Genomic DNA, 18,439 nt, shown 5'->3' with positions numbered 1-18,439 from the left:
ATAAAACGTTATGTAACGGCTAATTAAAATGGTGCAAACATTACCACAATCGCACCGTATGATTTTTTCGGAAGAGTTACCGCGCAGTACGCGGAAACGTAAAGAAAATGTTATTTTTTTCATAAATTCACCATAAATCGAAATATTGTGCTAGAGACTTCCAATTTGTTGCAAAATGAAGGTAAATGCTTGAATATTACCTGAATATAGGCGTTTTAGCTTACAATTGCGTTTTTCGACCATTTCGGTAGAGTCAAAAATTGACCGAAGGTTGAAAATTTGTCACTTATCATTTTTTATATGAAAATATTTCAAAATTGATAAAAGCTACAACCATGGGTTTGTTTTTAGTTGTATGTGCATGAAATTGCGCACATTTTCATATATAAAAACTTTGTATGTAATTTAAAATGGTGCAAACATTACCACAATCGCATGTATGATTATTTTCGGAAGAGTTACCACGCGCGGACGTAAGGAAAAAGTTTTTTCATAAATTCACCATAAATCGAAATATTGTGCTAAGACACTTCCAATTAGTTGCAAAATTAAGTTAAATGATTGAATATTACTAAAATATAAGAGTTTTAGCTTACAATTGCGTTTTTCGACCATTTCGGTAGAGTCAAAGTTGACCGAAGGTTGAAATTTTGGCACTTATCGTTATTTATATGAAAATATCTTAAAAACTGATAAAAGCTACAATCATGAGTATTTTTTTTGTTGTATTCTACATACAAATGCGCACATTTTCATATATAATACTCTATGTAACGGCTAATTTAAAATGGTACAAAAATTATGTCAAAGTGACGAAATAATTTCAGAGATGTGTCACAGATACTTTTTAGTGCGGCAAGAAAGAAATTCGCGCTTGCGCGCCTGCGTAACGATTGTAAACAAAACAACACCTTGATCCGTGAACTCCAGCATCCCCCAAGGCGAGTGATTCAAGAGTTTTCGGCTGGTAGGCCTAAAAGTATTTTTCCGCGAATTTTTAAAAAAACAAAAACTTTTGTATGTCGACGTAAAATACGTCCAGTCGGCACCCGAGAGACAAAAAATGTCGACGTAAAATACGTCCAGTCGGCGTTTAAGGGTTAACATCTAGATACTTATGTGGGACTTTCATAAAATGACAAATTTTTTATCAATTTGTATTTTTCATAGCTAACAAACCTGAGGTCTTAAAAACAGGATAAATCTCCTCGTGCCAGCTGGAAACCAGTTAAAACAATCAATGATTGTAAAGCAAGGAATCTGTGAGATCTGGCAACTCATGCATATACGAGGTGAACTTCTGTGAATTGTGGTTACTTTCATGAGCAACCACTGGTTTCTGTATATTTGTCTGATACAGGTTGGTTCCACTACTTATGGTTTTCACCAAGTTTTATATGAACAAAAATCAAATACTATATATTTAAGGTAACAGCTATGGCTACAGGCAATCCCTGGTTGCTGGCAGGGGTTCTGTTCACGACGCCACAATGATAACCAGAATTTGCTGATATTCGAAAATCAGTGATATTTCCAGTTATCGATGCCATTGTTAAGTGGAGATTGGCAATGATAACCGGGGATCAGCACATACTGATGCCGAAAATCCAGTTGTTGTTGCTAGAAAAGCGCCATAAAACCAGATCACAGAGGACTGCCTGTACCCTAAAACCTTGTTACTAACAACTCTATACAAGTAATCTAGGAACCAGTTTTGTAGATGAAGTATTTAGTGTTCAATTTATTAGCCTTAAATCTCCACAACCACCAGTTGCTTTGAAACCCATATGCAAAACTTGACAACAACCATTTAGGGAGCATGGTGACTGTGACCTTTTTGTGGACATAAGAAAGAGACATCTTACGTGCCTGAAAACAAGAGTACTTTCAAGTTCTGTAACTGCTGTTTCATGATGCTATAAAGAGTGACACCTACTTGTTTCCAATTATGTTCCAAAGCTGAGCTTCTTGAAATAGACTTGCAATACAGTACGTACAGGCAGTCCCTGGTTATTGGTGGGGTTTCCATTCCGTTGGCTTGACAATGAGCAAAATTTGCCAATAACCAAAAATTGCAGATTTTTGGCTTTTTACACTGATAACCGGATTTTGGTGCCAATAACCAGTTAATGGCACCTCTGTCAGGTATGTATTGGCTCCAATACCTGATTATCAGCACCAATAAATGGAAATTGGCACATTTTGGCAGCGGCATAAAAACGGAATGCCAATAACCAACTCCGCCAATAACAGGGGACCGTGTGTGTTGTACTTTTTTATCTTTTTATTTTTACCGAGTCCTTAGTTTATGAGTACAAATTTGCAACTAAGTATTGTTGGTTCATATGATATGTTTAAATGTCCAATATCTTGGAATACAGACTTCACCAGATAATCAAACTAAAACATTTTACTATAACCAACCAGTATAACCCTAGAGGGAACTATACATGCTGTGTGTCTCACCTACCTTAGTCGTAATTGCATACTTTCTAGGAAGAAACTTTTCAGGAATCTTATTCATAGGTAAAGAAAATTTATGCAAGTGACGATTATGAAGACCAATTAACTCATGTCTATACAGGTATGGACCCTTTCCTGAAAAATAAAAAATGTTATTAGCAATGAAAATGCTGGAAAGAAAGGAAAAAGATAAATGTTTAACAGGTTTGCAATCTCTTATTCATAATTCTAATAACCGAAAAGTTCTAAAAATAAATATTTTTCGAGATAAGTTATCATTGACAAAAGTCAAACAGTACAACTATAGTGGCACCTCGTTTGTCGAACGTTCCTTATGTTAACTTTCCGTTTTTTTTAACAACATTTTTTAGAAAATTTTGTATCGTTTGTCGAACAAATGGTCGTACTTCGAACTGACTGATCATCTAGTTTATACTTGTATTCGACAGCCTTCTGGGTCTTACAAGTTAAACTGTATTAAAAAAATTTTTCATCTACAATTTATAATTTAATGATAACCATATTCGACAAAATAAATAAAAGTTATAAAGCATTAATATAAAATTTAACTTTCAATATAACATTTAGCATAAAAAATGGGTATAAAATCGTACGTAACCGCGGTGACGTCATGCCCAGCTGACTTGAGACTGAACAAGGGAGCGTTGATATGTTGAGGAGAGAAGGAGAAGAGAGAGTTAAAAATGTTACTGTATGCATGTAAAACCAATAACAATTCACATTAAAAAGGCAATTTCCCAATAAATTTAACGTAATGATAAAATATGAAAACAATCACATGCAATACAGAAAAAAAAAAAAAAAAAAAAAAGTCTTAATTGAGCCAGTGTTTGGTGCGCCAAGTGAGACAGTCACAAAGCTTTTTTCACAAAAAATTTAGCATAAACGATTAACAGAATCATTAGTCATTGCAGTGATCACAGCTACCTTGAGGTAGAGGGAGGGTGCGTTTATATTTTTGAGGAATAATGAATGATGATTTTAAGTTATCTTGCGTCGTGGTATTATTAAGGAGAGAGGAAACAGTAAAATCTTTACTATAGTAATATGTACGTAAAAGTAGTAAAAGGAGTACCAATTCACATAAAAAATAAAATATTGTTTCACAATAAATTTAACAATGATAAACATGAAAACAATTAAATGCAATACGTAAAAAAAAAAATAAATAAATAAATAAGAAGCTTGCTGGAGTCAGTGTTCGGTGCGCTGAGAGAGAGAGAGAGAGAGAGAGAGAGAGAGAGAGAGAGAGAGAGAGAGAGAGAGAGAGAGAGAGATAGAGAGAGAGAGAGAGAGAGAGGCTCTGCTTCCCACTGACTTATTCACCTGGGTGATATTATTAGCCCATTTCTTTCACTTACACTCGATCACCCCAAATCACTTTTATTTTTGTTAAGGTAATATACATATCTAGTGACAATGCGTCTTACAATTCTTTGCCACTGTAAAAGTAACTAAGCTCTGTAATAAACAAACTGGCGCCACTTTCAGCTTCTACATGCCTTTGATTGTTTGTTTGAACGGCATCCTTATAAAAAGTTATTTTATCTTTCTTTCCTTTTCTTGTATTCTTGACTTATTACTTATTTGTTTGCAAAATTCTCATGTTTGTTTTAAAAGTCTGCCATTTGCCAACAGTAAGTTTGATGTATTGTGGCATAATTAATCTCCACACAATCGGACACACACTATTGATTCCTTTGATTATCCTTGTACCTAATATGTGAATAAAATTGATTTTGTTATCAACCTTTGCATGCTGCAACCAATTCAGTTTCCTCAAAGGGTTCCAGTCTCTCCTCCCTCTATCCCCAGCCAGCCTAGCACCATTTTCACCAAACTGTTCATAAATCTTACAAAAAAAAAAAAAAAAAATTTCAAAAATTTTACTTCATATAGCATACTGTTTCATTACTTTACATTCTTAATTCCACTTTTGAACACATTAATGATAGAAAAAATGTGAAAAGGGGGACTTTTTGGGTTGGCTGGAACGAATTACCCTGATTCCCTTTATTTCTTAAGGGGATATTTGTTCATATTTCGAACAAATCATAAAGATTAAGTTTGAAGAATGAGGTACTACTGTATATATATTTATGATAATGATCATTTAAATAAAATTTGTTTTGATTGCTGTATCCAATTACGGTACTAGTGGTATATATACACCACTAATTTTGATGGGTCAAAAATTAAAAAAATAAAAAGTTTGCAATTTACACCAAAAGTGAAAATACAGGTAGTCCCCGGGTGGGTTAAGACGGGTTCGGCTTACCGACGTTCCGAGGTTAAGGCGCTTCTCCAATTATATTCATTAGACATTATTTCCAGGGTTACGATGCATGTTCCAAGGTTACGACGCCTACAACGCTGATCTGGCAGATGAAATATGACACCAAAAATGCAAAATAATCAATACGTATTTGAAGGTTGTTTTGATGAAACATGCAATAAGAAAGCAGTTTACGTACTTAGTTTTCAATGCACCTAAAGCATTAAAAGTAAGGTTTTCTTAGGATTTTTTATGATGTTCCAGCTTACAACGATTTTCGGCTTATAACGCGTCTCAAGAACGGAACCCCCCCCTTCGTAACCCAGGGACTGCCTGTACACTGTTTTCAATATGCAATAACACAAGTAAGTGGAAGACAAAGTATGTCAAGAAACAATCCAAGAAATAACCCTCAATTGAGATTCATTTCATTACATACCGTACATTTCTGCATATAAGACAACCTTTAAAACCTAAAATTCACCCCTAAAAATTGGGAGTCGACTTATACAGCAATACTAAAGATCAAACCTTGAATTCTAAGATGTGTATCAGTAGGCTAGCCTCAGCCTCAGTGCTATAGCCTAACCACCAACATACATGAAGATTCACTTAATGAAATAAAATGACAATAAATATAATAAAACCATTTTCATCTTCATAACAAACAGCCTATTTGAGGAATAATTCAAAATCAATGAAACTTTTATCTATGCGCTCCCAGCTGCGAAAATGCAAACAGAGTTGGTTGCGTTCACAGCAACCTTTATCTTTCGATAACCTTTTAAAAATTTCAATGGTGTAATTACGGTAATAACAATTAGGATAACATAATATTCATTTTTCATTACAAGTTTTTCATACATATCACAAGATTGATCACATGCCACCATCATCGGGATTCCAGTCTGCGTCTGGCGAGTCAACTCCAGCTTCGTCTTCGAAATCATACAAACCATCTTCGCTACAATCCATAGCATTTTTAACTTTTTTAAAAATGATTTTGATGAACCAATTTCTGTTTTTCAAGTTCCCCCTTGCTTTTATGACAAAAGGTACAAACATCAAGTGAGGCAGCACACAAAGCTGTTTGTAACTGATTCGAACTATTCAGTCATATGAACGATAATCTTGTGCGATACTTATTGATATTGGTAAAAGGCAATCAGCTGATTATTTTAAGGCTGTAAACAAAACCAGAATGCAAATGGTGCATCATTGCTCTGTTCAAATATTGTAATACCATACATTGTATTATGGTAATACATGCAATAAGATTACAGTAAAACAACACTCTCTCTCTCTCTCTCTCTCTCTCTCTCTCTCTCTCTTCTCCTCTCTCTCTCTCCTCTCTCTCTCTCTCCTTCTCTCTCTCTCTCGTCTCTCTCTCTCTCTCATCCTCTCTCTCTCTCTCTCTCCATCCTCTTCTCTCTTCTCTCTCTGGCTCTCTCTCTCGTCTCTCCTCCAGGTTTTTTAGAATTCTGGATGAAGCGATTATTTTGTAAACATATTGGCATGAGGAAAACATTTTTTGTTCATTCCTTGTGCAGTGGGATTATCTCAAGAAAGCATATGACAATTTTTTAATCAATTTGTATTTTTCATAACTAACAAGCCTGAGGTCTTAACATTAGGATAATACTTGCGCCAAGCTGGAAAACTGGTAGAATTAATAAAAAACTTATGTGATCCAGGGACTATTGGCATCTGTACCGAGTCACGGGGCAATTGTAGTTCCCACCCAGAAATGCCCTGGGTGTCCCGTGACCTATCAGTTACTCTTCCACCCAGTTTAGACTGTTAGAGGGGGGTTTTGAGGTGGGCTTTATATGTTTAAGACCTCAGGTTTGTTAGTTATGTAAAACACAAATTTATTAAAAATTTGTCATTCGTTCATATAAAAAAAACCCTTCGGTCTTAACATTAGGATAGACTTACTTATTAGTGGGAGTTACGTATCTTTAACTGACTGGGAGTTTGCCACCTTCATCCATTTCCGAATAAACATATTCTAAGACAATGGACTACAAGCTCAGAACCAAAGATATATGAGAATCTATTGGTTTCCCTCTCTGAGTGTTTTAGACAATACCATAGCTTATTGGATAACAGAAGATGGAGAGTTATCTTTTATCATAAGAACCTCCAGTCCTTGTATATGGATCTATTATCACCCCACTCTCTCCCTATTACCAAGAGGGGTGTTGCTATGGAAAAGCATCCTATGCTCTAGATTATCTTTACAGTATGGCTGTCTCACTCATCTGTATCTAGTCCGTTCCAGCTTATGATGGCACTCTCCCCCTTACTACCTATAGGTAAAGAAGCTGATAAAAAATGTAAGAAAGAAGTGAGACCAGTCATCTCATTCATTCTGCTTTCATACCTTCATCCTGGACTAGACACTAACTGACCCGCCAGGGGTACTGGATGAGCTATACCACTTGTTGAGCAGCCACCACCGGACCCAAGGAAAAACTGCCCAAGGATCCATGGGCAACATCTTTTAAATAAAAGGAAGTGAAAGTTGCCAAACACCAGCTTTCAAAATCCTCTCCACAGAGATATTTTGATTGAATGCCAAAGAAGCACTCAAGCCCCTGATGTCATGAGCTCTAGCTCTCTCCAGATAAAGACTCCAGTTTCTGTCATGTACGCATTCCTGATCGTTGCTCTCAACCAAAACGATATTGTATCCCTGGACACTTCCTTCTTGTTTTGTCCTGCACTCACAAAAAGCCTTTGGCATCCCAGTCTGAGATGCAAAGTTCTTTTTAAGTAAGTTTGTAGTACTCTGACAGGGCACAGCAGCATTTCTTCAGGGTCATCATCCACAAATTCTCCCAGTGAAGGTATCGAAAAGGAGTCAAATCTACCTCTACTACTGATGGGTTTTGAGTTTTGGCTACGAATTCTGGAATAAATTTGAAGACCATAGACTTCCAACCTCTCAAATGCTTCACCACATATGAGACCACGTAGCTCCCCCACCCATTTGGTCGAGGCTAAAGCCAATAGGAAGACTGCTTTCAAGGTCAAGTTTCTATCTATGGACTGTTGCAATGGCTCATATGGGGGTTTTGTAAGGCTGCTCAATAGTACCATGGTTAAATCTCAATCTGGAGCTTCCAGTTCATGAAGAAGAAATGTCCACGCCTTTCATCTGCAGAACCGAAGCTAGAGCAGCCCTGTATCCCTTTATGGCAGATACAGACATATGTCTTTCTGTTGAGATATATCAGAAAATCTGCTAACTGCTGAATAGTAGTTCTGAGTGAAGAAAGGCTCCCTCTGCAACACCAATCACAGTACACGGACTATTTTCCCTGGTACACAGCGGTCGATACCCTGATATTTCCTGCCATCTGTGATGCTGCCTTCTGAGAAAAGCCTCTTGCTCGCAGGAGGTGCTTGACAGTCTCCACCCGTGAAGTGATAGGGACTGCACCAACTGGTGGTACCTCTCCATGTGTGGTTGACACAGTACAGTGTTCCATGGAGGTAACTCTCTCGGCACATCTATTAGTAGTTCCCACAGGTCCAGAAACCATTCTGCCTTCAGCCACAATAGGGCTACCAGAATCATCTTGAGGTTCTGAGACTGCATCACCTTGTTCAGAACCTGACAGATCAGACAAAATGGAGGAAATGCGTATACATCCAGACTGTCCCATGGGTGTTGTTGAGCATCTTCTGCTACTGCTTCTGCATCAGGGACTACTGAACAATATACTTCCAACTTTTTGTTTTACCTGGTTGAGAACAGGTCTATGATTGGTCTTTCCCAAAAGATGAACATTCTGTCTACCACTTCCTGATGTAAGGACCACTGTTCCTAGAATCTGGTCCCTGCGGCTCAATTTGGCGGCTACTACATTTCTTTTCCCTGGAATATATCTGGCCCTGATGTCTACTAAGTTCTTCACAGCCCACTAGTGAAGTTGAACTGTCATCAGGTGTAACTGACGAGATACCAGGCCTCCTTGTTTGTCTACATATGCTACTACTGTGGTGTTATCTGACATCAATACCACTGATTGTTCTTTCACTCTCTCCCGGAATTCTTGTAGTGCTAGAAAGGCTGCTTTTAACTCTAGCAAGTTTATATGGAGTTCCTTGTCCTCGTGATTCCAATTCCCCGTAATCATCAGTTCCTCCATGCGCAAACCCCAACCTTCAAGCGATGCATCCAAGAACAGCAGGAGATCCAGAGAGGGTTACTGAAGGGGAATTCTCACTGTCATATTGCTGTCCTGCAACCACCACAGTAGGTCTTTCATCACCTCTGTCGACAAGGGAATGTGCTCATATGGGTGATCTACAGTTGGTGAGCAAAATTCCTTCATCCTCCGTTGTAAGGACCGAAGATGTAGTCTCCTGTGTGGCACCAGCTTCTCTAAGGAACTTAGGATTCCCAGGACTACTTGCCACTGTTTTGCTGGTTGTGTTTGTTTTCCTAGAAAGGTATTCACTAAATGTTTGCATTTCTCTACCCTCTGGTCTGAAGGGAAAGCTTTGGCCTTGACTGTGTCTATAATCATACCCAGATACACCAACCTTTGACTGGGATCCAAACTCAACTTCTGGTTTATCACAATGCCTAGGCTGTGACAAAACTGGAGAAGGATATCCCTGTCCCAAAGTAATTTTTCTTGGGACTATGCTATCACCAGCCAGTCATCCAGGTATCTTATTAACCTGATCCCCCTGAGCATGCGCCCATGTCGACATTAGAGTGAATACCCTTGTAAAATACTTGGGGGAGACGTTGTCAATCCGAAGCACAGGACTCTGAATTGGAAAACACCCCCCCCCCCCCCCCCCCCCTTCCATGCAAGACTGAAGCAGAGAAATTTCCTGGAAGATTGATGGCTTGGGATCTGAAAGTATGCATCCTTCGAGTCTATTGTCAGCATAAAATCCTTATCCCTGATTGCTGCTAGAACTGCCTTTGGAGTCTCCATTTTGAATCTTGTTTTCCTTATGAACAGACTCAATGTTGACAGATCTATAACTGTCCTCCAATCTCCATTGTCCTTGGGGACGAGGAAAATACAGCTGTAAAACCCCCTTGAAGGGAGTGTTACTTGTTCTACAGCTCCCTTCTCCATTATCTTCACTTCTTACAGGAAAAGAAATTTCTGAGATTCCTGAGCGTAAGAGAGGTGTGGTAATGGTTGTTCTGTCAGGGGTGGAGTCAAATTGAATGGAATCAGATATCCGACTCTGAGTACATCCACCACCCACTGCTCCACTCCAAATTTCTGCCACACCCTCCAATGATTTGCAAGGCATCCCCCCACTGGTGTGACTGAGTAGTGAGAGGCAGGCGCCCATCCTATCATGTCGAACCTCTTCCTCTGCCCCTAATACCCCTTCCTCTATTGGGTCTATTGTGAAAGGGCCAATGAGCTAACTTCTTTGGGGAAGCAGGTCTTACTGATCTAGGGGAGGGATTATGTCACCCATGTCTCTTTTGAGGTATTTGTTGGTGTTGTCTTACCTAACTACAATTAGCATGGCTTCCAGATGCTTTATTAACTGCCTGTCGGACTAATCTACATTAGTATCCATTCTTCTATCAAATTATTATTATTAATAGGTGTTTAGTTTTTCCAGACCTCTGAGTCTCAAGTAGACAATCTTCTATCAATAGCAGCTTCTACTATACCTTTTGGCAACAGGAATTGCAATCAAGATACTATTCCCATTCTGAATTGCTAATAGGGAATCCAAATCTATAGTGCGGCTTAATCTAGCCAATGCTGCATCTCTCATCAACAGGATATTAGCCCATACATTGGCACTCAAATTTGTAAAGTACGAAATTGCTTTTGAACCAGATTGAAGCAATCTGATAAACATTGCCTCATCCACGAATCTCCTTATTGATTCTGAGGATGTAATTTTAGCTACTGCTGTTGACCAAAGGTCTACCCAAGAAGCAGCCTGAGAGACAGAAGAAGCCGTTGCTTCTAATGTAGCAGCCTCCTGACAAGTCATCGATGGGCATTCCATCTTTACCTGATCCAAGGTTAATCCAGGTTTCAACCTTACCACATCTGGGTTGATTTGTCTCGATAATAATGGAACCACAGGTGTCACATAATATTTCCTATGTCTCAGTAATGGTGGGGAATGAACTTGAATGATCTGTATGATCTTAAAGAATTATCCCTTCCAGAAATCCATGCATTAACATGTTGTAACACAGACTCTTGCTGCAAGACTTGAGCATGGTAATTCATACGACACCTTAATATCCTTTTTTAGTCCTAATACCACGTCCATCCCTGTAGAAGCTATACTGACAGGTGTTTCAGACCTCCTTGAGAGATTACTGAACTGACAAATCAAGTCAATCACCTCCGCATACGAAGCCAGAAACTCCTGATTCTCCCCTTCCTCCGATTCCAAAGCATTCTGTTTGACCGCAGGAGAAATTTAGTTCACCTCTATCCTCTGGCAAACGTTCATGTGCGTTGTTATGGCCATCCGACCCTGCGACCGCGGCATCTTTGATCTCTGATGGCTGTTGTTGGCTCAATCTTGAATAGCCACCAAGAGAATGCGACTGCCTAAATGCTTCTATGCTCGCAGATCTAGAGCGAGAACCCAGTCTATTCCTCCAGGATGATGGCTCTCGTGAAGCAGAACTAACTTCCTCTCTATTTCTATTAATATTATCAATGGTCGTTGCTAATATCAATATTTTGTCCTCACCGTTGGTATCGTCATCTCAGCCGCCACTCCAGTGGCCATCAACCCTTTCGTCTAGCGGACGCATGTAAATGACAGCAGTTATTATCATTACCTTTACCAACCACTGCCTTCTTCACTTTGTTGTTGACAGGGATGTGACAGTCCTGGCTTGAAGATGAAGAGGAATTTAATCTTCTCCTTATGGCAAGAGGATCAGTCACGAAGTCCCTTATCCTCCAACGCTTAAATGGTACACGCGGTGACATCATCGAGCTTTGCGATGACGTCAGACTAGAAGAAGACGAAGATGATGATTCACATCTTTTCTTTTTTCTTTCTTATCTATTTTGTCTACTAAAGCTTGTAATTTCTTCATAACTGTGTGTACTACCGAGTCTGACAGCGTATTCATCTCCGGAGGCAACAAGGATGTGAGAGAGGCAGTAGGCTGTGACGTCATGGTGGCAGCCATGTCAGTTTGTGACGTCACTGATGGCATTGGTTGTGACGTCATAACGCATGATGGGAGACGCTGAGCGGCTACTGCTGGTATCCCTGCGTGTGCTGCAAAACTGTTTCCAAAATTCTGCATCGCCGGAAACATTGTCGTTGTTGCCATTGCCGTAGCGTTTGTCACCATAATTGCAGGCCAGGTGGATGCAGGACACTCATAGTCGAAGGACCCGGAGGGATGCGTGACGTCATGTAGTGTGATAGCAACCCTTCCAAGGTTGGTACACCTGATAGGCCTAACACCGACTACAGTCCTTCCATCCTCTGCACATCGGGGGCTGAAATCTAGAACAAAGATGGAGATACTCCCCTTCTTCCTGCCGGGAATGACGAAGTATAATTATATAGAAAATTACCCAAAACCTCTCCTGGCATTTCCAATAATAAATTGTTAGAAGAAACTGAAGGGGTATGGGAAACTTCAAAAGAAGGTGAGGAAACATATGAAGCTGAAGAAGCTTGGTCATCCAAAGATGGCGGCGTCTCCTTTCTTTTGTACTGACTTTTCCCATAAAACTTCATCCATTGTTCCACCGACCAACTGTGACAAACTGAACAAGGATTGCTAATAGTACATACTTACGTTTTCTCTACACCTACTTCATGTTGGGCGAGGATCCATACCCACCAATATTAGGAATCTTGAACCAGGAAATTCAACTCCAGGGCATTTCCTTTGTCTCTTGTGAGATCCCGAAAAAAGATCCCTTGGTAAAGCAAAATTCTCCATATCTCACAACTTACATACACCTAGCAGATCAGACCCACAGAGATCACCCAGAGAAAGAAAAAAGGAAAATTATGAAATCAAACAGGCAAACCAAACTGGCTTTAAAGGGATAGATAATAATCATGTCCTCTCTTACAGACGGTAGGAAAGTAACTGATAAGTCACAGGACGCCCAGCGCATTCTGGGAACTACAATGCCCCGTGACTGGGTACAGATGCCAATAGTCCCTGGATCACACAAGTTTTTCTATTAACTCTACCAGTTTTCCAGCTTGGCATCAAGTAAACTTATTCTATGTTCAGCCCTCAGATTTGTGTTAGTTTATGAAAAATACAAATTGATTAAAAATTTGTCATATTCTTTCTTGAGATCTCCACTGCATAAGGGATTTTTACTTATTATATGGAAACCACCATTGAGAATCGGCAGGGTTTAACAGTTTTAATGGAGCTCTTAACAAAACTTGATAGTTATGGTAAATGACGTCAACAATCACCTGTTTCTCAATTCAGTTGTGTATGCCAATACGTTTACAGTAATCACTAGTATTATCCTAATGTTAAGACTGAAGGTTTGTTTCACATATGAACAAACTAGTAAATTAAAGCTGCAGGTTATAGCCGACACCGAATGAAATGAATAATGTCCAAGCGGAAGTGATGTTCGGAAACTGGAGAAATTGCGCCAAATGCTTATACAATGAATATGGGCACATTTTTAACCAAACTTTGTTAATTTACGATTAAAGGTATTTCTGAATTATATCTCTTCTAACAAATAATGGCAATGAAGATGTCGATAATACTCAAATCAGCCAAGATTTTGAGAATGTAAACAATATCAAATCCAAATGATGTACATGATGATGTTTACATTCTGTAATACAGTAACGATGTGATAATAGTAAACTGTTATTGGATACAACAAGCAAAACAACCATTATTTAAGTCATCAGTATTATAAATATAGTTGCACTGTTAAATTTTTGCAAATAATCACTTTTCTCCAAAAAATATATCTTTTTGTAAAGTAGTTGTTGTCCTTATACAACAGTATGAGATAAATTCATGAAAATTTGCCACAATTTTTGACGTCATATCTAAAGGTCATCTTATACATGGAAATATACAGCAATTCACAAATAGCAATTGATCCAGAGATACAAATTTCAAATTACCTGATATTGTCATGAGCACGTCTTTTATCACAAACATCCAAGTGGTTCTAGCTGGCAATAACTGCTCCATGGCAGCTTCATGTAATTCATTAAGGTTTAAGGTGTATATTCCCTCCTCAGCTCCAATAAGGATATGCTGATCCCGAGTGTCGTGGATGTATCCATGAGGCAGTACAGTGGATGTGTAGAGGACAAACCTTGAATACCTGGTCAAAAGGAATATAGAAAGAAGGAACACTGTTAGTTATATGCAGTACAACTTTCTTCATTGAACACAATCATTTAATACGATTTCTTCTTTCTATAAAAGACTCTGTACAACTTAGTAAGTATAGGGATGGAAAATAAAACGACTACTCTCATCTAAAAGTCATAATGAACAATTAATGAAAAAAAATAACCAACACTGAAATTAATCATACTTTGCCTTAAGGGTTACATTACCCTTATGCCAAAGCCTCTTTCAGTTACTAATTTCCTCAATGCTGATACTTTCATAAATAAAGGCAGTCCCGGCTATCGGCGGACTCAGTTAATGGCAATCCGGTTTTATAGCGTTTATCTAGAACCATAAAATCGGCGATTTATAGCGCCACAACGGGACGAGTTCTGGTTATTGGCGCCATTATGACACCATAAATCGCCGAGTTTCGGTTAAGCCTTAATGGACGGATTGATCCTCGGGAGTAATATACTAACAGGTTTGGGGTGGTGGAACGGATTGATCCTGTAGTTAACCCCTTCTTTACCGGGTGGGTGAGCAGAATGTAAACATTGCGTTTGCTGCCGAACTGAATCTCTCGTAGTGACTCAAGTTTGGAGGGGTGCCGATCGTAAAAATATTTGCCAAAAATACTACTAATCAAGACAGGCTAATGAAAATTATCAGGTATGATTAGCACTATAATAACGCATATTCTCTGTTAGTTTTATCATCCTACAGGGAAAATAAATGATTTTATGAAAAAAAATGTGAAACTCAGTGTCCCTTGTACAAGGGACACTGGTGGTCGGTGAGGAAAAACTACGGTCTTGAATAGAAATTCGGTCTTACAGAATGTTGGTATATCGCACCTGGAACATGCACATAAAGTATTATCAAAATAGAACCGTAAATAAGCACGTAATAACAAAAAAAGAGCAAAAACTAAAGCGAAAGCCCCGCCAATAAATATGGAAATCGCAAATTTTATAGTATATCTTTCAAAAATTGGTCAATGTCATTTTCTACGTTTTCTAAGATTAGTTTCATCACAGAAAACAACTTTAGGGGCATCAGGGGTATCTAAACTAATTTTTCAAGTTTCTTGTCCTCAGAAAAAATCGCTTTTTCTCTGGTTTGGTTTTTTTATATATATAAAGTTACTATAAGGCTTTATTTCTACCTTCATTTATCTGGTGTTCATATCTTTTATTTTTAAAATGTAATGTGAATAAATAAATAAATACAGTAAATGATGATTACAACTGGTTTTTTACTTGGGTAGAAGTTATTACATGTTTACGCTTTCGTCTGGTTTTGTGATTTTTTGTTGAGACGCAGTTCATCTGTCACCTACACACTACTATAAGCAATAATAATATTTTTTGGGTTGGGTTCATCATACGTCTGGCATCGTGTCATACTGTTTATTTTGCTCCACTCTTCAAACCGAAATTACAGAATGATTGGAAGTCCCTATCTGAAAAGAGGAGTTTTGGTGGTACTACGCATACCACCTTTATGCACCCGGTGCGGTGTAGTAGACATTGAATGGTGGTACCCACCTACCTCCAAACAAACTTTCGGTAATGAAGAGGTTAAACAATATTATGCTCCATTGTTTGGAAAGAATCAAGCGGGAAAGAGGTGCCAATACTTTTTTAGCCCATAATTTCACTTAAGGCAACTTTTATACTGACTAAGATCACGACTGTGGGCGTCTGAGGACTTCAGTAGTGCTTGTGACTTGAAAAGGGAATGTTCTGCATATCTCTCTCACATGACGTCTTTTTGTAAATTTTCTCGTAAATATACCAAAGGGTTGCTGTTTTTTGTTTTTGTGTTTTACGATAGTGTGTTGGTTGTAAATAAAATTTTATAAAGAAAATTGCAAAGAAATATTAGAAAAAACATGCTGAATCTTTGTTCTCGGTAAATTTACATAAATATTTTTCAACAAATATGCTAAGAATTTGTTACTGCTTTTATTTCTTATCTATTTTGATATTGTGGGAGCAGTTATTATAAATTTACAAAATAAAATAATTTATTTATTAGAAAAAAACATATAAAAGTTTGGTAAAATTTACTATTGTCTTGTAAAAGAGGCCCCACAAGGGGTTGTAAATAATCATTTCCAACTTCTCGTGGAAGGTAGGGAATATTTTTTAGAATTTTTTTTTTCACCATGTGCATTTGCATATCTTCCTCTTTCTACTAATTTGTTTTTTCTGTAAATTGACCGACCTCGAATTTACCCGCCCTGAGGAGCTACATATCGATATATTTACCCATCCAGTCTGGGTTAATGGTGGTTTTCGTTTATCAGCACACCCCAGGGGAACGGTGGTTAAAATTTTAGTTAAAAATACTATAAAAATACTCTTAGAATATTCTACCTTAGAAAAACAAGCTCCCATGTGCACTTTTGGAGTAGGTGGAAGAACCATTGGACTGAGGTCTTGGGGGAGTGTTGTGTCTTCTTTTGTCTTTCCTTCGAGGAGGGACAGGAGGAGTCCCACTACCATCTTCCTCACCTCCACTTCCTTGTCCATTTTCTTTGGTAGCTATGATGGGGGATTAAATGGAAAAAATTAAGAATATGTAATTATTTATACATAAAACAAAATCTAATAAAACATATAATTAATGTGAAGACATCCATTAGTATGAAAACCATTAACTTGAAGTTAACCCTCTTACGCCGAAGCCCTAAAAATCAAAAGCTCTCCCGTATGCCGGGCCCGGTTGGAGTGAGCGCGGAAGTAGAAGAAATAATTTTTCAAAAAATCACAGCACGCTTAGTTTTGAAGATTAGAGGAGTTCATTTTTGGCTCCTTTTTTGTCATGCCTGAAGTTTAGTATGCACCCATCAGAAATGAAAAAAATATCATTATCATAAGTTGATAATGCGATATATGGTAGCGAAAAAAAAATTTCATACATAATTGTATTCAAATCGGGCTGTGAGCAAAACGGTTAAAGCTAACGAGTTCTTTTTTTTTTTCGTTGTATTGTACACTAAATTGCAATCATTTTGATATATAATACATTGTAAAACGATAAAAAAAGCAACACCGGAAAAATATTATCACAAAATGATGCACAAATTCGTAACAGGCGGACGTAAAAAATGTTTTTTTTTTTAAATTCACCGTAAAATCTAAATATTGTTCTAGAGACTTCCAATTTGTTTCAAAATGAAGACATATGATTGAATATTACGATACTGTAAGAGTTTTAGATTAGAATTGCAGATTTTTGACCATTTCGGACGAGTTAAAGTTGACCGAATGTCGACATTTTTATACTATATATATAATTTGCTATATGCAAATATTTCGGAAATGAGAAAAGCTATAACCTTCAATTATTTTTGTTGTATTCTTCATAAATTTGCGCACATTTTCATATATAAAACTCTATAAAACGGCTAATATGAATAGGAGCAAATATTAGGATAATGCGACGTACACATTTCGGAGATTTTCAGCCGCGAATCGGCGCGCGGAGGAAAAGAAATTTTTTTTTAAATTCACCATAAAACTAAATATTGTGCTAGAACACTTCGAATTTGTTTCAAAATGAAGATAACTGACTGTATATTACTAGATTGTAAGAGTTTTAGCTTAAAATTGCGTTTTTCAACTATTTCAGTAGAGTCAAACAGACCGAACGTGGTTTTTTTCTATTTATCGTGATTTATATGCAAATATGTATTTCGAAAAAAGAGAAAAAGTTACAACCATCAATCATTTTTTTGTTGTATTCTACATGAAATTGCGCACATTTTCATATATACAAACTTTATGTAATGGCTAATTTTAAATGGTGCAAACATTTCGACAATCGCACGAAAAAATGTCTGATTTTTTCGGAAGAGTTAACCGCGGGCGGACGTAGGGTGAAAAATTTTTGTTTTTTTTTATAAATTCACCATAAATCAAATATTGTGCTAGACACTTCCAATTCATTGCAAAATGAAGGTTAATGATTGAATATTACTAGAATATAAGAGTTTTAGCTTACAATTGCGTTTTTCGACCATTTTGGTAGAGTCAAAGTTGACCGAAGGTTGAAATCTTTGCACTTATCATTATTTATATGAAAAATATTTCAAAACTGATAAAAGCTACAACCATGGGTTGTTTTCAGTTGTATTGTGCATAAAATTAGCACACATTTCCTATATAAGACTTTATTTAACGGCAAAACAAATTTAAAATGTGTAAACATTAGGACAATCGACACGAAAAAAACAAAATTTATCCTGAAGAGTTACCGCGCGGACGTAAGGAAAAGGTTTTTTTCATAAATTCACCATAAATCGAAATATTGTGTTAGAGACGTCAAAT

The 18,439-nt window shown here is 37.6% G+C and overlaps 1 protein-coding gene across 1 annotated transcript in view; it reads right to left on the bottom strand.

Annotated features, from left to right (window-relative positions):
• LOC135210722 (mitogen-activated protein kinase kinase kinase kinase 3-like) overlaps nt 1–18,439 on the bottom strand; it is a 365,691-nt gene that overhangs the window by 68,883 nt on the left and 278,369 nt on the right. The window contains 5 exon segments of the mRNA XM_064243517.1: nt 2,471–2,598; nt 13,883–14,033; nt 14,035–14,088; nt 16,484–16,528; nt 16,530–16,651. Of these exon segments, the coding sequence (XP_064099587.1) occupies nt 2,471–2,598; nt 13,883–14,033; nt 14,035–14,088; nt 16,484–16,528; nt 16,530–16,651 (500 nt within the window).

The sequence above is a fragment of the Macrobrachium nipponense genome, chromosome 4 (genome assembly GCF_015104395.2).
Source record: "Macrobrachium nipponense isolate FS-2020 chromosome 4, ASM1510439v2, whole genome shotgun sequence".
In the NCBI taxonomy this organism is placed as follows: Eukaryota; Metazoa; Arthropoda; class Malacostraca; order Decapoda; family Palaemonidae; genus Macrobrachium; species Macrobrachium nipponense.
The sequence above is the reverse complement of the archived record's forward strand: the minus strand, read 5'-3'. Positions and strand labels throughout refer to the sequence as shown.